The sequence below is a fragment of the Populus nigra genome, chromosome 6 (genome assembly GCF_951802175.1).
Source record: "Populus nigra chromosome 6, ddPopNigr1.1, whole genome shotgun sequence".
Classification (NCBI taxonomy): Eukaryota; Viridiplantae; Streptophyta; class Magnoliopsida; order Malpighiales; family Salicaceae; genus Populus; species Populus nigra.
Window position 1 is genome coordinate 6,036,327 of NC_084857.1, and position 22,741 is coordinate 6,059,067.

Consider the following 22,741-nt stretch of genomic DNA (forward strand, 5'->3'; position numbering starts at 1 on the left):
GGAAAATAATAATAAAAAGCTACAGTGGTTTCCCATTTATAATATATGCGCTGAACACGCGGTTAAAAGCAAGAATCAGCGTTTTCTTGTCAAGCATGGTTTACATCGCAATCTCTAACAGGTCATTACTATTTGTTTGGATATTTTTCTTTTTCTTTTTTGAATAAGATAATAATTTTAAATAATTTATATAGCTTTTTTTAAAAGAAATTTTGAACGAGGGCTCTGAATCCGAGCACTTCAACTCCCTGGATATTAATTTAGTGTCCTAACCATTTTAAAATTGAATCGTTTTAGGTCTCTGGGCAGACCTTAGACTGAATTAAAGCTGAGTATATGATAATTTAATCACACTCTTCAATTTATACAGAAACTAAAATAATAATAATAATATAATAATAATAATTAACCACTCCTTCCATTGAAAAACAAAAGAACCAACCCTCTAATCCTATATTCATGTGTTCAACACAACTTTTGATGACAAAAATCTGGGTGCCGTGTACAAAGACAAAAAATTAGCTCTCTCTCTCTCTCTCTCTCTCTCTCTTTCACTTTCTTTCTGTTTTTTTTTCTTTTAGGGTTTTCCCTTGCATTATTTTTTATGGGATATTTGGCATTGATTTTTAATTTTTTAATAATAAAATATTATTTTAATATATTTCCAAAAACAAACGATTAAAAAAACAAAATACACTCTTCTCTTCTACTCTCAGAACCCGCCCCGAGCTCCGTGGTTGTAATTTGTGGGAAAATCATTACAGTGCTCAGTAACTTTTCTCAGTAGTAATAAAAGCGTATTTTTTTTTTTTTAAATGCACTAAACATTCTAATTGACTTGAGCGCCCGCTGTATGCAATCTTTGATGCCGTTGCAAAAAGACGCCACGTGCTATGGTGTCCATTGCTTTTTAATTTATTTATTTTCGGGTTTAACGAGGTACAGTAATCTCATAAATTTGTTATGGCCTTTCTTTTTCTCTACCTGTCTCTGGGGTGTTGAAGCAGAAAGGATCAGCCAATAAGAAAGAAGCAGCAGAGCATCACAAATTCAATCTTGTAAATATACCCCACAAGGAAGGGTACTTATTATCTGACCCAAAATCTCAAGAAACCCAATCCTGCTCACAGTATCAACGGGACCCACTCTATTTTTTTTCTCGCCTGCTGTATCAGCCAATTAAACGATGCTTTATATGGAAACAAGTGCAGATATTAGCCAATTGATTACTCTTAGTCTTTAATTAAGCAGTAAACAAAGTTTAAGCTTATAGAGATAGAGCATGGTGTGATATGGGGAGGGACACACAAGGTTGTTTTTGTCAAGTTGGTTGTGCTCGTTGGTGAGGAAAGCCAACGCACATATATTTATTTATTTATTTATTACCTGTCTAATGTGATAATATTTTGTAATATCTGTCCCGAAAGCAAAGCAAGGAAGGTGGAGAGAATCTAGAAATGCTCTTCATTTCTCTTAATTGCTTTCCTTAAAAACCCATAAAATTACTGAAAAAAACAAAACAAGAAGTACTTCTTACTGGTGGTATATTATTATTATAAATGGAAAATAAAAGAAATTTTTAGTGAGAGAGAGAAAAGGGTAGAGAAAAAGCAGAGAATAAAAAGAGACCGGATGTTGACAAATTTCATGTCACTGTTCTTAGAAGGTCGTTTGTTTGTGTAAAGATTTCTTATCTGGGATCTCTCTCTCCCCCCCCCCTCCCTCCCTCCCTCCCTCTCTCTCTCTACCTTTCTCTCTATAGCATAAATAAAAATACAATCTCTCTCTCACTAAAAATAAAAACTCAATTCTTTTCTTTTTTGTTTTAGTTGTTGAGAGAGAGAGTGGCCCAGTAGATCGAAATCTTCTATCTTTTTTCAGTTTGGAGAAGATCTAAGCTTCTTTAATGGAGTTGCAATAATACCCACTTTCTTATTTGTCGTGTTGTTGTGACTTTTTTTTTCTTTTTTATTTTTAAGCTTATTCTTTTGGGTATGTGTTTTGATAGTGTCAGTCTCGTGGACTCTTTGAATTTTGTCTATGATGTCGAGGTAACCGTTGAATGATTGAATCCATGGGGGGTTTTTGAGCAGATGAAAAAATAGGATGTGGGTCTGAGGTAATATTTTTTTTTCATTTTTTTCAGTATAATTTGATTTATTGGTTTTTCTTCTTCAGTGATTTGGTTAACTGGGTTTTAATTCATTTCATGATTTAGTTTATAAGTAGTTTTGATTTTGATAAGTTGTTCGGATTATGACTTCCGTAATTTGTTTTTCCATTTGCTTTATTGTGTCTGTGTTTGTATGTTTCTCTGAATTTTGGGTTTAATTATTTATTTTGAGTTTCTAGTGTTTCTGGATTGCTTTGATGGGCTAGTTTAGAATTTTGTATGATGGATTCTGTTGCTGTTATTTGCTAATATGCAATGTTAGTTTAGGTTGTATTAGTGAGGGATCTGGTGTATTACTTTTGGTCATTATTACTGTATACCTAGGCCATCTCTATTGATCCTTGAATCGAAATGAATCAGACCCTAGAATTTGCCTAACTGTTATCCTCTTCCTGTGGATTTAAGCATGTGAGCAATTTAATCAGTCATGGGCAACCATTGCATATTCATTGATATAGTACAATTTCAGTTAAATATTGTTGTTTTGTAGCTTGTTAGAAATCTTTCCTTTATTTTTTTCCTTATCTAAGCAGTCTCTTAATTTATTTTTATTTTCCTTTTATATGATAGTTTGGAATTGGGGGAAGATATTAATTTTCTAGAGATTGTAAGCCGTAAAAGTTTTATTCTGTCAAATACTATTTAGAAATTCATCTGTAGTTTCTACTGCATCTTAGTAAATGTGGTCACCCATTTCTTATGTTAAATATGTTAATGGTCATTTGAGACAAATATTCCTCCTTTTAGGAAATAACTTTCTTGATGGCTGTAGTATGCAGACTTTTTGAACCCATCGTCCTTCCATAACTGCAGTTTTTGATGCCTAATAACTGGCATAGCTTACTGCTTTTTGAAAAGAACCTTGGTTTTCTTTCTTATTGCTGATCAGAACAAGATTTAACTTCATTAAGCAGTGTGGTTATTGATCTATGCCTTTCTGTCTAGATACGTTGATGTCACAGTATTTATATTAACGGTGCAATGAAAATGGATGTGAAATGCTTGTATTTGTGAATGAGCCAAGCATGTAACTGCATGTTGCGTATATGAATCTTTTAATTTTTGGATTGGTTGTGACATTACTGTTGAATTTGTGAAACCTTGTCATTATTCACGATGATTGTCGAAGGTTGACCCTTTGTCAATGAAAAACATTTGTTTTGCTACCATGAAAAATTTGTAGAGAAAACCTGTGATCTTTCTAGTTAAAGTTCTTATATCTGCTGCTAAACTAAATAATAGTTCTGCTTGATGGTTATGTATCTCACATTGGCTACATATCTTTGACTGATTGCCAGGAATGGGAACAAAAGTGCAGTGTGAAAGTTACTTCCCAGGATATTTCTCAATGAGGGATCTTAATGAGGATTCTAACAGTTGTAGCTGGCCTCTCTTTTATGGAGATAAAACCTTTACAAATGGGCAGTATTACAATGATTACTTGCCACGGGTCGTTGCAGATGCCTATCCAGCGAATGATAAGGATGTAGTAAAGCGGACAATGCTTAAGCATGAGGCCATATTTAGGAAACAGGTGTGTCTCATTTTAAGTCAGAGTGATGTGTACAGTATCTATTTATTTGCTACAAACCTAAAAGTTTCTTTCTTTCTTCTGTTAACCAGCTCGAAGATCTTCACCGTCTATACAGAATACAAAGGGACCTAATGGATGAAATTAAAAGGAAAGAACTACTTAAAAATCGGATACCTGTTGAGACATCATTTTCATCAAGCCCCTTAGCTTCTCAGGTTACGTCTGAAGATGTTCAGAAATGGCATATCCCTAGTTCCCCATTGGGAAATTCAATATGTGCTAGACCATCTATGTTGGGTGTTGAAGACATTCATTCTCCTTTGAGCTCTATGAAAGGAAGCAGTGCACAAGCGAGTCCCTTGCCATCCCAAAATGGTGGTGCTTCAAAAGATGTGGAGATTCTGGAGTCCAGGCCATCAAAGGTGAGGAGAAGAATGTTTGATCTTCAGCTTCCAGCTGATGAGTACATAGACACAGAAGAAGAGGAAAAATTAAGGGATGAAAATGTATCTGGAATTTCGAGTTATCTGCCCAGCAGGAATCATAAAATTGCACCTCAGAATGAAATAATTCTTTTTCTTGGCAATGGTGGGAAGAATAATTCACAAGTAGATGCATCAAGATCTGAATCATGTTTAAGGAGCCCATTTAATGTGGGTGACCTGAACAAGCCTGTTGACGTTGAAGAGGCAAATGCTTCTGCACATGTTGATCCTCTAGGCTGCGCCTCCTCCCAAGCAGGGAGCCAAGGGCATGAACTGGCTTCCAAGCCAAAACAAGAGCTTCTAGGTTTCCCCAAGGAAATTTCAGCAAATTTCCATTACAGGGGTGACAATGAGACTCTCAATATCCCTCATATGCAAAATAATGCCAATGGAAAATGCTGGTTTCCTAGTGCACTCGACTCAGGTGAGGTTTCCTCATAAAATTACAATTTAGTTCTTCGGTTTCATTCAAAATTTTCACCACACCAACTTTTATTATTGTAATTAGTTTTTATTTGTTTATGGTGGAGCTAGTGAATCTCATGCACAGATATTTAGTAAGTTTTTGCTTTGTTTTGCATGTAAAGTTGGCTTAACTTGTACCAAATAAAAAGGCGGCATGATGATAGAGAACTTAGACTTAGTTCTAGTGACTGAAGGATTTTTTTTTAAGTGTGGAATGTATAATTGAATAAGCACGCAGCAGCAAAGAAAGCATGTCATATTGTCATGAATTAATGTACCATGTGAAAAATGGTTTTACTCATTGGCAAGTTGATTTGGCGCACTTAAGCTTGCTGGGGTTTATTTTCTTTTAAAATTTAGCATTTTTGGCAAGTTCTTGCAGTTGTTCCCTTTGGTTCTTTTGATTTCAATGCCACTGTCTCCTATTGCAGGACATAGCAAAAACAACTTGAAGTCTGTTTCTCCAGATCTTCAACCAGAAAAACCTACCTCTTCACAGCCAATACAAGTTCTGTTCAGTAAAACTCGTGAACCTCCAACCTTCTTTCTAGCTGATCAAGGCAAGATTGATCAGTTGAGACAGAGAACAGCTTGCGGTTTAGAACTCTCTGAAAGAAATCAAGAGATTGTCAATAGTAACTATCCAGAGTCAGTTATTGCTTCTCATAGACCGAGTCCATATCCAATTGGTCCTCCCTCTGATGTGGGCAAGCCTTGGTGTCAGTCTGTTTCCTCTTGGGAAATGCCTGCTGTTAGCTTAAGCCAGAAATCAATGTCAGTTCAAAATCAAATGCTCCCATATTTGAATTCATCAGCAACTTTGAGTAGGAGCTCGCAGTCATCAACTCAGAGCCATGGGTATTTTGGAGACCAACGGAATTATAACAGCAATTCTACATCTAACCCAAGCTTTGCAAGTGAAATGCCCAACCGAAATGGATTCTACCATGGGTCCTCATCAGGGTCCAAGGAACCATCAGTTCGTCTTGCTTCGGGAAACTATGACTATTGGAACTGTGCAAGTACTAATAATGGAACATCTGAGCACTTCATCAATCACAGTTCAGCAAAGTTCAATAAGAGTCCAAATTGTATGGACTTGAAGTCTGCTAGAGATGTGAACTTGAATGCATTGGACAGCTCATCTAACAAGGTGGGCATTGAGGTCATAGTTTTAGATAGAAAGCATGAGGATCATCTTGCAGCATTGCCTTGGCTTAAAGCTAAGCCTACTTGTAAGTATGAGGGCACTGTGGGGATGGATTTGAATGCAGGGGAATCAACTTTCTTACAATCTTCACTGAATCAGTTATCAGATAAAAGTGAAATCGGAAAGGGTCCTAATCAAATAGCAGCTTCGAACATGAAATCGACTAAATGTTCTAATGTCGTTGAGACCAGTTGTATCCAGGGTAGTGACTCAAGTTGCAGAAAAATTCTTGGCTTTCCAATTTTTGAAAAGCCTCGTATACCTAAGAATGAGTTTTCTTCCTTCCCCTCTCCTTCCTTGGCCCTTCCTCAGTTATCGGAAGAAGTGGAAGATAGCAAGAAAAATATGGTGCTTGATATAAACTTACCTTGTGATCCAGCTGTACCTGACTTGGCTCAACAGACTGCAGAAGAAGTTGTCGTTGTTGCAAAAGAAGCGGATACAAAAGTTGCCAATTTCAGATTTCATATTGATTTGAACTCTTGCATCAGTGATGATGAAACTTCTATGCTGTCTTCTGTTCCAGGCTCCAGTGCAAAGGTGGTTGCAGGAATAGATTTGGAAGCCCCTGCAGTTCCCGAGAGTGATGAGAATACCTTTTCCAGAGAAGAAAAGGCACATGAACTGCCTTTACAGTCAACAGAGCACAAAGCTGAAAGCCTGACGGATGAACTTATCAGAATAGCAGCCAATGCGATAGTGGCCATTTCATCATCAGGTTACCAGAATCATTTGGATGATGCCACTTGCAACCCACCTGAAGTTTCTATGACAGATCCTCTTCATTGGTTTGTGGAGATAGTTTCATCTTGTGGAGAGGATCTAGAGAGCAAATTTGATGCAGTTTTGAGAGCCAAAGATGGTGAAGATAATATGGAGACATCGTGGGAATTTATTGATTACTTTGAGTCGATGACTTTGAGATTGATAGAGACCAAGGAAGAAGATTACATGCCCAAGCCTTTGGTTCCAGAAAACCTGAAACTGGAAGATACAGGAACCACTACTGTACCAACACGAAGCCGAAGGGGGCAGGGAAGAAGAGGAAGGCAGCGGAGGGACTTCCAGAGGGACATTCTTCCTGGCCTTGGTTCACTATCAAGACACGAGGTAACAGAAGATCTTCAAACATTTGGAGGGATGATGAGAGCAACTGGTCATCCATGGCATTCAGGATTAACAAGAAGGAACTCCACTAGAAATGGTTGTGCAAGGGGGAGACGACGCACACAGGTTAGCCCCTTGCCTCTGGTGGCAGCAAGCCCACCTTGCACTCCACTAGTTCAGCAGCTTCATAATATTGAAGTGGGACTGGAGGATAGAAACCTAACAGGGTGGGGGAAGACAACCAGACGCCCCCGCCGGCAGAGATGCCCTGCAGGTAATCCTCCATCTCACCCTTTAACCTAATTATGGGAAGAGACTTCCATTTGTCATTTCAGAGTTTATAGAGGGAAGCAGGAAGTTTGTTTCTATGGCGCCCGGGATTGAGTTGTGATCCACTGGGGGTTCCTTGTACATTTAGCCCATAATCTGGGTCCCCTTGATTCTGCCTTTGGGTGGTAACCAACTTTGTATTATTCATAAATAATGTTGCATGATTTCTTCCAGGATATATACCAAGCATTGCTTCAGTTGTGTATGCGCATTGACTTATTGGACAGTACTTGGATTCTAGAAGTGAATAATCATCAGGATCCTGTTTAGGTTTTTAGGCTTTTAGCTGCTTCAAATTGGCCTTGGTTCAAGGGGCATCCTTCCCACATAAAACATATTGGCCATTGACTTTTGCTTTTGTAGATGCCTAGGACAGGTTTAAGTTTTGCAGTTCCTAGGATGAGATAAATCAAATTAATGAAAAATAGTAGTATATAATCGAGTTAGCATTAGAAAGCTTTTATGGAATTGGATGCAAAAAAAAAAAGATAAAAAAGAGAAGAAAAAGGGCACTGATTAAACGTGAGCGAGCGTAGCCATGGAATGATAAATTGCCTCGGGAATTTTCATATTCTTGGAAATACCTCGAAATAGTTGCTTCCATGTAATTGGAGGGGAAGGGTATCCTTTTAAGAGAGGTTTTCATGCATAAAGGGATACAATTTCTCAAAAACTATGCTTCCATGAAGCACCGTGCCATTATTGGTTAAGCAGCTAGCAGCACACTCTACAACAATACAAATTGCAACAACACGTTCAGAATGAATCGAGAACGCCGAGAGACACTTTCAGGCCAATATTGGCTACTGAATTGAGTGGCCTGGATTTATTAATGGCGGTGGGGTGCATGCCTAAGGCCGTGCACGAATAGGAAGCAAAAGGGCAAAAGCATCCTTAGATCTTGGGTTGTTGGCTTGTCTGTTAAGAATTTCTCTCAGCTCGATCGGCTGATATTCTGATCCAAAGAAAAAACAGTAGAAGTGAAAAACTAGGTATTTTCTCTTAACAAACTCTTGCAAGACCCTTCATCATCAAATCATGGTGACCCTTTCAGTTCTTATTTATTTGCTTTTCAACTTTATTGAGATGAATAACGATGCTGCTTCTCTTCTTCAATCACAAGTAATCCCAATCTCTGTCGTTTTCTTTTTTTGGGTTTTGATAGGGGAGCAAATCTACATCATCGTATAAACCAAGTCTATAAAAATTATATCAAGCTTTTACAAATGAGAAAAAAATAAAATAAAATAAATGAAAAGATCCTTTGGGAGGAGTATTTGACATAGCATTTTGACTTCATGAATTCAGGGATTTTTTATTTTTTTTTACCTAGGTCAGATCCACTTGAAACCACTGAAAACATTTTCATTATTAATTTAAGTACTCAGTTTTATGTTCCTGTGAGAGATATATTTATAATAAATCTTATATTAAAAAAAGCAACTCCTGACATATCTAATAATTTATTAAAAAAATAAGTTTCGGGGTTCCTAGATAATTGCCCACCACCCCTGTAGCGCCCGGTAAGAGGAAGAGATAGAGAGAAAACAGACGCGCAAGGGATACGCGCGTGGGGGACATAGTGGGAGGGAGAAAGAGGAGATCTAAGCAGCAACTGGTTGTTTGTTGATAATATGATGTCGGTGTTGTCCGAAATCTGTTTACGGGGAAAAAAATCTTTGTGGTGTGGTCATAGTCAAAGTTACTTAAATTTATGAGATCAGATACTCTCTTCACCAATCATATTCCACCAAAACTCCCTCTCACCTCCTCTATCTACCTTTTATTTATTTATATGCAAATAATAATATAATGCTATATTATTCGCCATACGACTAATCTTACCAATCGCCATGCAAAAAAGCAACACCTTTTTAAATATTGCCTTGCTACTCCAACTCATCTGTCCTTTCCCTTTCCCTTTCCCTTTCCCTTTCCCTTTCTCTTTATATATATATATATATATATATATATATATATATATATATATATATATATATATATATATTCACTTTGTTTTATTTGACGAGAGAGAGACTCTGCGAGTCGCTTATTGCATTCATGCCCCTTGTGCTTTTGTTTTTCTATTCTTTGCTCCCCCTTTCTTCCTCTTATTTATCCATGGAGTTCCATGCAATGAAATTCTCTTCACTCGTGTCCTTTTTTATTGGAATTAAGATTCTATTTCCCCTTTATCATCGCCCCCCTTTCCTTTCACTAGTACAGGCACAAGAACATCTGGGCAATTTAAATATGATCCTTGTTGATCTTGGTCTTTTGAGCATCTACTACCAATTTCATTTTTTGACCATATATTTCCCCATTTTCATCTCAAAATTCACAATAATTTCGTTGTTTTTATATGTATAAAAAAAATGTTGGGGTCTTCCTGGGAGTATGAGTGTAGACGGGGATGGGTTTTCTAAAGGCTACAGACATCACCCGATGTAGCACAACGAAACTCCTAGCCGAGCAATCAGTGTCATGCACAGCTACGTGGAACCTCGCTGTCCTGAAGTTTTTTAGCAGCAACAACTTCTTCAGACAAGGACTTTGCATCGCCTTCAATGGTAGTTCTGGAAAAGTGATCATTTTTCAAGGCAAATTGAATTGCTTCCCTCGTTTTTAGAGCTTCATACTTAAGAAGAGGATCGAAACCATTATTGCTCAAGCCAGCCCAACTGTCATGTCAGTGTTAGCACGTATTTCCACCTGCTTAAAAACGGATCCAAACATCTTCACCGGGGAATAAAATGATCCATCAAATAATTATAAAATATACTAAAACTACCACGTAGAACAATGTAGAAATCCACGATTTTTTTTCTTACTTTCATCCTCAATTTTTGACGTAAATGATTAACAAGTTAGAATGGTTTGATTCTAATAGTCAACACTTCCATTTTCTTTACTTCATGGTTCACTCTTCTTTTGTTTTTTGGTAGACTTTATGTGGGCCACAATTTCTTTTTATTTTTTCAACATTCGGTAAAGAATTCAAAATATTTTAACATAATTTTAAGTTCATTAAATGATACCTTGACCCATTTTTTTTCTTATTCTTTTCTTTTAATTTTTAATAGTGCTGGAGAATATTATGTTATCATACAATTTAATACTAAGAGAGTTTATAATTACATGTGCATGTTTTTTTTTTTGTTTTTTTCCAATATCATCTTTAAAGTTTGGGTTTTTATTAATTTTTTTTAATTTTATCATTCAACATTTGATTGATTTTTAATTGGTGTTCATGATTTGTTTCAATTTATTTTTTTATGAGGTTATCCTAATTTCAAATAAAATCTCAGCATTTTATAAGCGTTTATTTTTTTATCATATAATTAGATAAAAAATAATTTTAAAAAATAAAATTATTAAATCGAGTTGAGTCTATGACTTGAGTTGTGGGTTAATCTGAATTAGCCTTGGACGATTTAATATATTACCATCTCGATATTTTTTTTTAAAAATGCTATCTTATTTTTTATTATTTAAAATAAAAACAAGTTTTAACTGGTTGTTCAGGTGCTATTTTTAATTGTACTCCTAGGTTTTTTTTTTATTTTTTTTAAATTTATCAAGTTGATTGTATGATTTTAAAATAATTCTTATATATTTTATTCTTTTTGAACGGAGCGCATAAAGTAACCTAGTTTAACCTAATTCCGTTTGTAAATTTATGAAGCTCAAAACCGTTTAGACAATAAATTGCCAGCTCAATAACAAACCCAACCTCATAGTGGCTACTCTTATCGAGCACGAGTTTTGCCTAACTACGGTTCGGGCTTATCCAATGCAACATCTAATCCCTGATTTAGGCAGTCCTCTGCTTAAAAAAAAAACAGGACTTCTAATCGGGTCAAAACCTCAAATGGTGCAGCCACAATGGCTCAATATTTCACATTGTTATTGATCGGTCCCTTTCAGTTAACTGGCGAAGCCCACAAACCGCAAGACAACCCAAACCTAATGCCCGTGTTCAGTTCTTACTATACTAACCAGGGACTAGGTCAGCTTCTGCCAGGCCCAATCCAAACTCATAGCAGTAATCGTTAGCCCAGTTTCATTCACTGATTTGACTGACGATACAAGGCAAAAGAAATGAACAAAAATGGCGGGGAACAACCACCTCAACTTATATTATATTGATGTACACAAAAAAAATGGTAAAACTAACCTCTCAATTACACAAAAACATCTGCAAAAAACCTTTCTACTTTGGATGGATAAATCACGGTTGTGCAACCCATCAACTGCCTTTGGACTACCCACCTCAGGCTCATGTACACCACCAAAATATGCCTTTGCCACCAATACACCACAACTTTTTCTACAGTCTCTGCGATAACATCAATACTCTCATGGAAATGCACGCCTACCTCGTTGTTCAGGGCATCACTCGTGATCTTTCATGCAGCACCAAATTGGTTAGCTTGTATGGTTCTTTTGGCCGTCTTGATCTTGCACGCTTGGTGTTTGATACAATACCTCACCCAGACTTTCTTTCGTGGAAAGTGATCATCAGATGGTATTTTTTGAACAGTGAGTTTCGAGATATTGTTGGGTTATATAATCGTATGAGAGTGTGCTTAAATGAGTGTGATAATGTTGTTTTCTCCCATGTTTTAAAGGCATGTAGCGAATCGCGAAATTTTGATGAAGGGAGGAAAGTGCACTGTCAAATTGTCAAGTTTGGGAATCTTGATAGTTTTGTGTTCACTGGTCTTGTGGATATGTATGCCAAGTGTGGGGAAATTGAGTGTTCTCGTTCTGTGTTTGATGAAAATCTTGATAGGAATGTGTTTTCTTGGAGCTCCATGATTGCCGGCTATGTACAGAATAATCTTGCTCAAGTTGGGTTAGTTTTGTTTAATAGAATGAGAGAGGAGTTGATCGAGGCTAATCAAATTACATTAGGGATCTTAGTTGATGCATGTAAAAAGCTCGGGGCTTTGCATCAAGGGAAGTGGTTTCATGGATACTTGATTAAATGTGGTATTGAACTTGGTTCTTACTTGGTGACAGCTCTTCTAGACCTGTATGCAAAGTGTGGAGTCGTTAGAGATGCTAGGTCTGTATTTGATGAGCTGCATGATATTGATATTGTCTCGTGGACTGCTATGATCGTTGGGTACACCCAGAATGGCTGTCCTGAGGAGGCTTTGAAGTTGTTTTTGCAGAAGGAACAGGTTGGTGTCTTGCCTAATGACGTTACCATCGCAAGTGTGTTTTCAGCATGTTCACAGCTGCTGAACTTGAATCTAGGAAGATCAATTCATGGTCTGAGCATTAAGCTTGGGTCACGGGATCCTATTGTCACGAACTCTTTGGTTGATTTTTATGCTAAATGCCAAATGAATAGAGATGCTCGTTATGTATTTGAGACAATTTCAGATAGAGATGTGGTTGCCTGGAATTCCATTATTTCTGGGTTTTCTCAGAATGGTTCTGCATATGAAGCCCTTGAATTGTTTCACCAAATGAGAATGGGATCCGTCTTGCCTGATGCAGTCACCTTAGTGAGTGTCTTGTCAGCTTGTGCTTCCCTTAATGCTCTCCAAGTCGGTTCTTCTTTTCATGCGTATGCGGTAAAGAGAGGTCTTTTATCCTCTAATGTCTATGTTGGCACTGCGCTTTTGACCTTTTATGCCAAATGTGGGGATGCTGAATCTGCTCGTGTTATATTTGATGGTATGGACCAGAAGAGCACTGTCACATGGAGTGCAATGATTAGTGGCTATGGAATTCAGGGTAATGGTCGTGGATCCCTTTCAATTTTTGGTGATATGTTGAAGGCAGAATTGAAACCCAATGAAGAGATCTTCACATCCATTTTATCTGCCTGTAGCCATACAGGGATGATTGGGGAAGGGTGGAGGCTTTTCACTATGATATGTCAGGACTACAACCTAGTGCCTTCAACGAAGCATTATACATGTATGGTTGACCTATTAGCTCGTGCTGGAAGGCTTAAGGAGGCCTTGGACTTCATTCAGAAAATGCCAGTTCAACCAGATATTAGCTTGTTTGGTGCATTTCTCCACGGTTGTGGACTCCATTCAAGGTTTGATCTTGGAGAGTTGGCAATCAAGAGGATGCTAGAGCTCCATCCTGGTGAAGCTTGTTACTATGTGCTAATGTGCAATCTGTATGCTTCGGATGCAAGATGGAGCAAGGTTAAACAGGTAAGAGAGTTGATGAAACAGAGAGGGTTGATGAAAACTCCAGGTTGTAGCCTGATGGAGATGGATGTTGATCATGACTTCTCCTTTTCTAGAGCTGCTTCTCTTGCATAGTTCATGCATCGATGCCATGATGTACTTGGAATTGAACTGAAAAAAATAGAGCTTTGTCATCTTAGAGATGATTGAAGTTGGTCATTGGGGAAGTGCTTGGCGATGAGATCTATGTTGATGGTTTCTTGTATCTTGAGCAATGAGATGGAACTGCATGATGGATGTGGATACATACATATGATGCAATCACAGAAAAGCTTTCTGTGGTGTAATCGTTTTATTGATGTGATGTTTTACTTCATCCAGTTCTTCAAACAAGGCCATCGAGAATCTTGTTCGGTTATCTTTTCTGTAAGATACACGAGAAGAAACAAATAGACAACAACCAAACCGAGGGGCCATGGACGTGCCTAACATATTTGGTAAGAGCTTCGCAATTTAAATTACACAGATTTTCTTTTGATGAACGTAATCAAAATTTTGTAAACACGGTTTTACTGTATAGCTGGTTTTCTTGGTCAATCATTGGTTGCTGTCGTTATTTCTTACCTTGATCCACTTTTAAGATCATCTTTTACAGCATGACCCACATTTGACTAGTACAAGATAATGAGGTCATTGTTGGTGGGAGGTCATCATGGAAGTGAGGTGATTAGTTATTGAGTGTGATTTACTAAGCCCATTTAATTCCTGCAAGAGCAACTTATTATTGTGATCATATTTTTTAACTTAATTTATTTAATTGCACAATTTCACAATTTTTTCTATTATATTTCAACGCATTGCCAGAAAGGCAATAAAATTCTGAAAGTGAGAAACAAATAAAGCTGGTGACTAAGAGTCTGAACTAAACGATTATAAAATTGATTCTGTTTTCATTTTATTTATCTTTTGCAATTCAGAAGTCTTATAGAGAGAAGTAAATTGCAAAACGCATGTGCAGAGATTTTTCAAGCGAAAATTGTTACATTTCATAATCTCACTAGTGTTGTCATCATAGAAGATACTCTTTCGGGGTGACTTTCATCTCAAGGAAAATAAAATTTACTGCAGGTATAGGGAGATCAAATTCAAACCATTGCGTACGATGTATTAAGATACTCGTGGAGACTGGAGATTATATTATTATGATTGGCATCTTCTGCATTTGGATGAAAGACCGTCTGCAGATTACATGGTGACTTGAGACCACTTTCTAGTTAAACCTGCTCGTGGGGAACAAAAGATTCCATGGTTAGTTCTTATGGATTGTTTCTGATTACTCTCTGGGACTATTTGTTTCCCTCAATGGCATCGATGATCAATACCACCTACTTCAGGTTGTCACTCTGTGATCTAGATAGAAACTTCTGGAAACTAAAGTAACAGTAATTCCAATGTGTAAATGCATCGTATTTCAGGACATTTGTTGTTAAATTTCACCATTTGAAATAAAATTTCCTCTGGAGAATACACTAATATATCATTCATAAGTTAATTTCTGTCATATCCTGACTTGTGCTCCAGAGTGAATCTAAAAATTATCTATATTTCCAATGATGTCGATATCTGGATTCTCCAGTTAAGTTAAATTGCACTGTATCCAGGAACCTTCTTCAGGTCTAAACGCTCCATAATTCCTCTGGTTTTCTCACGGCAGCCCAGTTTCCAATTTCTGCGTGGATATTAGATAACAAGGTGTAATGCCCACCCTGGTGTTTCGTGCTCTCATCTTCAAGAGATCCTTTTCAATTCTTGGGATCGGGTCCATCCTCTGGTGAATTCGACACCCATTAAGCAAATTACCCAAACACTAGAATCTGCAGGGAATGGCATTGAGCTGATTATTCTTTAGGCTCCACTGATATCACCAGGGTGACTCAAAAGGTCAACTGTACAGGCAAAGTGTTCCGAGTCGGGTTCAATGCCAAAATCCTTCATTAAGTCGCAATAGAACTTTCCTTGCTCCACAGATCCTGAATGACAACATGCTGATAGGATATTCATGAAGGTAATATGATTTGGTTTTATTCCCAATTCTACCATTTGATTGAAGATAGTGATTGCAGCATCAATACAACCATGCATTTCATGTCCAAAAATCATGGTGCTCCATGACACAACGCTCTTTTCTGACGTGCTACGAAAAACTCCTTCGGCAGTTTGAAGATCTCCACTCTTTGCGTACATATCAGTTAGAGCAGTTTCAATATAAAGATCCTTTTCTACACCATACATAATGAGTTTGTGGTGAAGCCATTTTCCCTTTTCGAGATGCACCGTGTCCTCGCAAAGCTTGAATTGTACTTAAAGAAGACCATATCAGTCATCTCAAGACAATCGAGATACATTTGATCAACAAGATGAATTACCTGTAGCAAAGTGGTTAAAATCATGATTTTAATACAACACGGAAAATACAAAATAAACTCGGATCGTAAAAATAGATCGTAAAATTGTAAAATCATAAAATTTTTTAAAATATATATGAAAATGAATTAAATTAACACTTTTAATTATTTTGCCTTTACAAGAATCATTCTTTGCTCTAGATAATTTCATGGCAGACCTTTTGTATTTCTTAATTTTCTGTCTTGTATTGATTCTAGCTGCAAGTGCCTATAATTTTCAATCCAGTGAAGAATGATACATCTCTCTAGTATTATCCAGCAGAGTTGACTTTGCTGAAGATGTACTGATAAACAAGGCAGTATCCACCACAATACCACTTCAACTATCTAATATTAAAAAGTCTGTCAAATCCCACTGATTGGCAAAGTATGTTTTTAGCGTCGATATTTGTTCTTCAAATGTTGAAACTAGAAACCCAGGTTCTGTCCTTGTTGTTGATTTCATTTTCCAAAGCTAAAAGAAATCATCAGAATTAAGTTTATTTCCCTGTAAGGTCAAAAGAAACCACCCTACTTGTCTCTTCTACTCTGTAAATGCCAATAGACGGTTGACACCTGTCATCAACATTGTATTTTTATCTTCTGCAGGTGAACTCATAAAATCGGTGGTGAAATCGCGATTTTATGTGATTTCACCTGATTTTAACGATTTTACCTGATTTTAACCTGATTTTATCCATTTTCGAGTTTTATGAACGATTTAGCATGTAAAACCTATATTAACTCGTAAAATCGTACGATTTTACGAGTTGAATCATAATTTTAACAACCTTGGTCTCTAGTGAATTACCGCTTTGAGCGAACCAGAAATCATAGAGTCCCATGCATATTAGAGCATTCTTGACCATCATAGAGTAGCTTGAATTGCACTACTCTTTTATTTGATATCAGTAAATATCAGGCATGCTAAATCCGAAGAACCACATCTCGAGTACATGCATATTAGAGCATTCTTGACAATCATAGAGTAGCTTGGATTGCACTCCTCTTTTATTTGATATCAGTAAATATCAGGCATGCTAAATCTGAAGAACCACATCTCGAGTACATGCATATTTGAGCATTCTTGACAAACTCGCCCAAAAAGCACTGTTTGATGGCATAACCATGTATCTGATGCCCAAGCTGTAATAAACCCACATTTCCACAAGCTGACACTGCACTTGACAGGCTAAAAGTGTCCAGTATTAGTCCTTGCCTCTGCATCTGCACAAATAATACCAATGCCTCCTCAAACAACTCTTGCCAAGCAAGAGAGAGTTATATGGCATGCATTTCTCTCTCTAATTATGTGAGGAACTTTTTTGCAATACCCTAGTTTACCACATCCAGCATATAATTCAATCAACACTGGCACTAGACAATTTTCTTGGAATGACATTTCTCTCTTCAGTGCATAATTATGAACGGCTTTCCCTACCCTAAGCTAACTCAATCCAGCACAAGAATTGGAACACTCATTATGGCAACCCCATTCGGCTCCACTTTCAACTCTAGCATCTTCACAAAAATCTCAAATGCTTCCTTAAACCAACCGCTTCGATTATAACAGTAAATCATGGATGTCCATGAGATAAAAGTACTGATGGCCATATTTACAAAAATCCTCAGCACTTAACAAATCATCACATGAACTATACGTTTCAACCAGAGAGATGCACAACGCCTCACAAGTGTCAGTTCTCCTGCCTTATCAACATAGCTAGAAATAATCCAATTCCATGAAACTGAGTCTCTTACCGGAATATTATCAAACATCTTCCTTGCATTAGTTATGCAACCTAATTCTCCATATAAACCAAGAAGTGAAGTCTCAATAATAGGATCATAATCAAACCCATATTTAATTATACTCCCAAGAACTTTTGCAGCAATAGCCATATCCCCAAAACCAGCTCAAGCTCTCAAAACTGATGGAAATACGAAGTTAGTAATTTGGGCTTCATTGAATAGCATCTTGTAATAGAGTGAAATGGCTTCTAAAGAGCTTGAGACCAAACATGGCATTTTCTAAGGACACCCGCATTGAAGAATCAGGGTTTTGGTAGGCTTCAAAGACAAGTGTTGAGGATTCAATGGAACCCATTTGAGCATAGCACTCAATTAGTTTGGTGGAGGCTTGTGTGGCGTTGAAGAGATTAGTGACTAAAAGGTGGGCATGGAACTTGTGTTATTGTCTTAAAGTTTTGCAGGACCTGAACAAGGGCCTGTAGCGCGTCATGCTGCTTCTTTGTTAACAAGCAAACAACATTGTGGATTGTGTAATGAAGAAATGCTGAAGTTAAAGCACGCAATAGGATAAAGATTGGTTCCATGGGCCAGGACAGAAAGGGCGCCCTCCCTGCTAAGAGTTTAAACGTCCATTAAATCATTGGAAAAAGAGAGCAGAAAAAAGATTGGTTGAGCGAAAAGTAAAATGAGAAACTACGATATTGCACCAATAACTTAGAATCGGGCCATTCAGGGATATCCAAATCCAACCTCCCCAGCTTATGCAAGTTCCGGAAACAGGAAGTGCCTGTTCCACCTCGGAGGGAAGCGTCTGAGATTTCATGAACGAAACTATTTTTGTTCAGGAGTTGAGCAGCAGCAAAAGCCAAAGAGTTCAGGCAGTAGAAAACTTGATCATAATAAATATTTTGGGAGTTAATCTAGCTTGGTCCCTGAAGCTTATTAAAACTAACTAATTACTCTAAATAATTAAATAATCCCTTGCCAGCATAGCATTTGTTTTTTATTGAAAAAATGCCTCGTTTTCCAATCAAAACCGACTTGGTTTTTTCTACTTTTCTTCGATTTTCCAAAATAATTGAATGTGTTAGCAATGTGACGGAGGGATTAAAAAGATGTTTAGAAGTGTGATAATAATTGTTTTTTTAAAGTGTTTTTTTATTTAAAAATATATTAAAATAATATTTTTTTTATTTTTTAAAAATTATTTTTGATATCAATATATTAAAATAATCTATATATATAATTTTAAATAATTTTTTTTTGATTTTTTAATGCCAAATATTAATTAAAAACATAGTTTAAACTATGAGATTAGTTAATTAGTTTATTTAAACTACAAGGGCTACGTTATAATTGAATTATTTTGGTTCTGAACAAAGCGAAACATAAATACAACATTGATTGATGTTTCAATGTCTACAGAGAATTGGAACCTCAACGAACAGGAATCGTGCTATGATTTCCAAAGATAGTTGGAAAGTAATTATATTGAGATTTACATGAATAATAGCCATGTACAAAGTTTTTATGCCACGTTGCTAACACATATGATCTAAATCAAATCACAACTGAAATTTCCAGAAAAACAAGAGGAAGAAAGCGCCTTCAAATCATACAGAGCTGGGATAATTCTACAAGCTTTTCAGCTCCAAATCTTTAAGATCTCACGCGGACCAGAAGGCAGCCCTCTCTTGCTTAAGCATCAGCACCACCACCGCTATCGTCATCTGGTGGATCCATTGGCACTTCATGCCGAGGCCTATTGTACTTTTCACGCAGCTGTTTGATTGGGATAAAATCCCCTGCTGCATCCATCCCATAGAATAGAAATGATGTATAGGGATGATCAAACCTTCCCTGCACATTGATCATATGCCTAAATACAGTAGAGCCAAAAAAGCTAGGGGCATGCTTCATTTTTTCAGAAAAAAAAAACTTACCACATCTGGTTTCTCAGGAGCAACCAAATTTTCCTCGGGAACTGCAGAAAGGAACACCAATATCATGTTCATGAAGGCATCGACATGAGTATTAAGAATGACCACATAACATCAAGCAAACAATCTGTGGTAATGCACAAAAAGGAAAGCAAACAAAATGCAGATTACCATATGCCACCAGTAGATTGGGATCCTCATGTACATCAACCAAAACCTGAAAAGCTTGTAAGAACTTGATCGTGAATGCTCTGCATTATAACATGGAGGCTAGTGTACCAAAATAGATGCACGGATAAGATGAACACTAATCAACACCAACTCTTTTTCTTATGACATTCATCTCAAATTGGCCAAGAAGACAAATCATTGTATTATAACAGAGTATGGCTGCGCCAAGAAACCTATTGTTCAAGATCATTGTATTATAACAGAGTATGGCTGCGACCCCAAGAAACCTATTGTTCAAGATCTATATACTGCACAATTATTTTTCAACCAAAGTTAAAAAAAATAAAAAATTCTTATTCAATAAAATCAACTAAATGTATCTACTTATCATGTTATGATCTCCAAAGATAGCAGCACCGAAGCATTTGAAATGAATTTGGTCCATGGAAACCCCATTACATAGGCCAACCAAGCCTCTAGGCTCTAACCTCAACTCTTTTACCTCAAAAGAGAAGAGATTCCATGGTATGAAGGAGGCTGGGGGGAAACCATGCTCCTTGAAACTTCACTCCAAAAACGAAGTGTTGGATTATCCTCTTCCACATTTTAAAAAAGAAGGGTGAGGGGTACAAAGTTAAGCTTAATTAAACCTGATAAAATGGCTGACTAGAACCACGAGCTAACTTTTCAACCTGTGCTGTTTCCATCCATGAACTCGACTCACAGCATATTGGATCCATTCCACAAACCACAGCTTGATAGCCTAAGTTCATAATATACCTTTCAGTAGCAATAAGATAATTTAGATAGGCAAATAAGTGCAAAATGTAAAAGCAACCAGTAGAGTTAGGATTCTTCCATGAGGAAATTCTGCTGGCACATAGCAAAGGAGAACACATCTATGGAAATTATAGTTATTTGACCAATATGGAAATTAGGAACTACTAAGTATTAGAGAAAGAAAAGCCAGCAAGCAGCTTTGGAAGTTTGTTACAGGGCCAAGATCCAGACTGTCTCACGAGTCATGGAAACATAAACATCAGTGAAGTATGAATTGTTGACACATCGCAACAGGATAAACAACTCCTAATTTTTAGTACTTGCACTTTAATTCTTCTTATCTACATTTGTTGAGAGACTCTATAAGGCTGTAGAATTCATGGGCTTTTTACAGAGTCCAGAATCATAACATTCGGTTCTTCAGATATGCTCTCATGGCATGAATATATATCAATGGATTCTTTTTCTACATTTTTAATTCAACGGCACCTCATACAGGAACTGAAAACAAATGAAAGATTGAAATGGGCATGCAGAAGCCGTGCTTACATACCAAAAGTTTTGTGCTTCACTTTCTGCCCTAAACGAAATGCATACTGTGCATTTTCATATACCAGAGCTTTTGCAGATGCAGCCAAAGATTCTGCTTCCAGTTCTGAAATTTGATCTCGTAATCCAGCTGCCACTGCATAATTCTCGTTCTCAATTGCATTCTGGAGGTCTGAACTGCAAGTAAAGAAGCAGAAACAGTTTACAGCACATTCTAGTTGAGCCAGTAAAGTGCAACATAAGAAATCCAAAAAAAAAAACAGGGAAAGAAAAGAAAAGCCTGAAGGAAAATGTTAATCATTAGATATATTACACCTTTTCTAATATTATCTAATATAATTTTTTGGATTTAAGCCCAAGCAGAATAACATGGAAAAATTGTTGGACTCACCGCAGTCGTATAATACTTATAGCCTTATCTTGAGCTTCACTCTTTGAAGATGATCCTCTCTTCGCTTCCTGCTGCCTAATGACCTCACCTTCAACCTTTCAAGAAGCGAACTCATTCAGCATGCTGCAAATTCATTTGATAACTCTATTTACCAGCTAGCTTATTCTCCATGGACACTGATATTTATTGGTGTTAGGAAAAAGCATGCACAATTTCAGTGTAAGAAAATATAATCCAAAAGTCCCAGCAATGACTGAATAATATAAGATAAAATAAAAGTTGTATAAAACAAGAAGATTTTCAGCGAAAATTAACTAACAACACAATTGAAAATCAATTATAATAGGCCTGGAGATGGAATGTAACCTCTGTAAGCTTGTTTCTAAGTTGTTGTGCAATGTCATACTGCTCCACATTCAAAGCATACTGCAAATTTCACAACATCCATCCAAAATAAGCTTGTGAGCATTAAAAAACACCAAAAAACCAGGGGATAGAACAAAATGCTCCACTCTTTTATGAAAAATAAAAAATCTAAACAAAAAGACTGCCAGCAAACCTGAACTCGAGTGGCCAAATCTAACTGGAAAAAGAAAATCAGTATATCTTCATTCGCACTCTCACTACGTTCAGAGCTTGCGTCCAGCTCCTGCTCACCCCCTTTGTTGAACAGCCATCCTGCTTCAACCCTTAAATTTCTTTGTTTTAATGTGTTAGGGTTACCCATAAAGTGTAAACCTTGAAGGCAGTGATGCAAAGGGCATTGGCTATCAAACCCAGAAACGGCATGAGTTTTCCTCAGTAGGTTGGAATGCCTCCTCCACTGCGGTATGATCAATCCATAAACTCCACCGTTTACTGAAGCTGCTAGACAAGTTAACGACGCACCTTGCACCATTTTTTTGGCCAGGTAAAGAAATCCCTTATAGAGCGTAAACTAACCGTCCTCTATTTGCATCTGCGGTTCCAAAATACCCCAATTAATCGTTGAACAAAAATAATAACGGTTCTTGTTGGAGGAAAAAACTCACCGGAAATACGCAGGGGAAGAAAATGGGCCAGTTTCCGCAGAGACCTGACCTCTCAAAAAATTCAGCAAGTGAAGATAGTGTGTGATCCTCTGCGTCGAGGTATCCAGACGCGTGTAACGCTTGTGGTGGGGGCTTAATGTGTATATAATTAAATATCATACTATATTATTTTATTTTTAAGTGTTTTTAAAAAAATTTAAATTTTTTTATTAATTTTA

At 37.0% G+C, this 22,741-nt stretch overlaps 3 protein-coding genes and 1 pseudogene across 6 annotated transcripts; 2 read left to right on the forward strand and 2 right to left on the reverse strand.

Annotated features, from left to right (window-relative positions):
- The first annotated feature begins 1,697 nt into the window (after positions 1–1,697).
- On the forward strand, positions 1,698–7,509 carry LOC133696765 (uncharacterized). Its single transcript, XM_062119040.1, has 4 exons — positions 1,698–2,119; positions 3,472–3,707; positions 3,797–4,616; positions 5,089–7,509. The coding sequence occupies exons 2-4, from the start codon at positions 3,474–3,476 to the stop codon at positions 7,275–7,277; spliced, it is 3,243 nt and encodes a 1,080-aa protein (XP_061975024.1). The 5' UTR covers positions 1,698–2,119; positions 3,472–3,473; the 3' UTR covers positions 7,278–7,509.
- A 3,853-nt stretch (positions 7,510–11,362) lies between these two features.
- On the forward strand, positions 11,363–15,948 carry LOC133696518 (pentatricopeptide repeat-containing protein At2g03380, mitochondrial). 2 transcript variants are annotated; one of them, XM_062118731.1, is made up of 3 exons: positions 11,363–13,962; positions 14,594–14,773; positions 15,127–15,948. In XM_062118731.1, exon 1 carries the CDS (start codon positions 11,453–11,455, stop codon positions 13,598–13,600), a length of 2,148 nt encoding a protein of 715 aa, XP_061974715.1. In that variant the 5' UTR covers positions 11,363–11,452; the 3' UTR covers positions 13,601–13,962; positions 14,594–14,773; positions 15,127–15,948. The 2 variants fall into 2 exon arrangements, with proteins under 2 accessions (XP_061974715.1, XP_061974714.1); XM_062118730.1 differs by lacking the exon at positions 15,127–15,948 and having other exon boundaries at positions 14,594–14,998.
- LOC133696631 (putative pentatricopeptide repeat-containing protein At1g69350, mitochondrial) lies at positions 15,086–18,590 on the reverse strand (annotated as a pseudogene).
- A 455-nt stretch (positions 18,591–19,045) lies between these two features.
- LOC133698022 (clp protease adapter protein ClpF, chloroplastic) lies at positions 19,046–22,661 on the reverse strand. Of its 3 annotated transcripts, none has more exons than XM_062120881.1 (9): positions 22,524–22,661; positions 22,052–22,450; positions 21,859–21,918; positions 21,493–21,587; positions 21,106–21,278; positions 20,423–20,535; positions 19,773–19,818; positions 19,605–19,645; positions 19,046–19,521 (listed from the first exon to the last, which is right to left on the reverse strand). In XM_062120881.1, the coding sequence occupies exons 2-9, from the start codon at positions 22,388–22,390 to the stop codon at positions 19,360–19,362; spliced, it is 1,029 nt and encodes a 342-aa protein (XP_061976865.1). In that variant the 5' UTR covers positions 22,391–22,450; positions 22,524–22,661; the 3' UTR covers positions 19,046–19,359. The 3 variants fall into 3 exon arrangements, with proteins under 3 accessions (XP_061976865.1, XP_061976864.1, XP_061976866.1); XM_062120880.1 differs by having other exon boundaries at positions 19,773–19,826; XM_062120882.1 differs by lacking the exon at positions 20,423–20,535 and having other exon boundaries at positions 19,773–19,826.
- Positions 22,662–22,741: the final 80 nt, after the last annotated feature.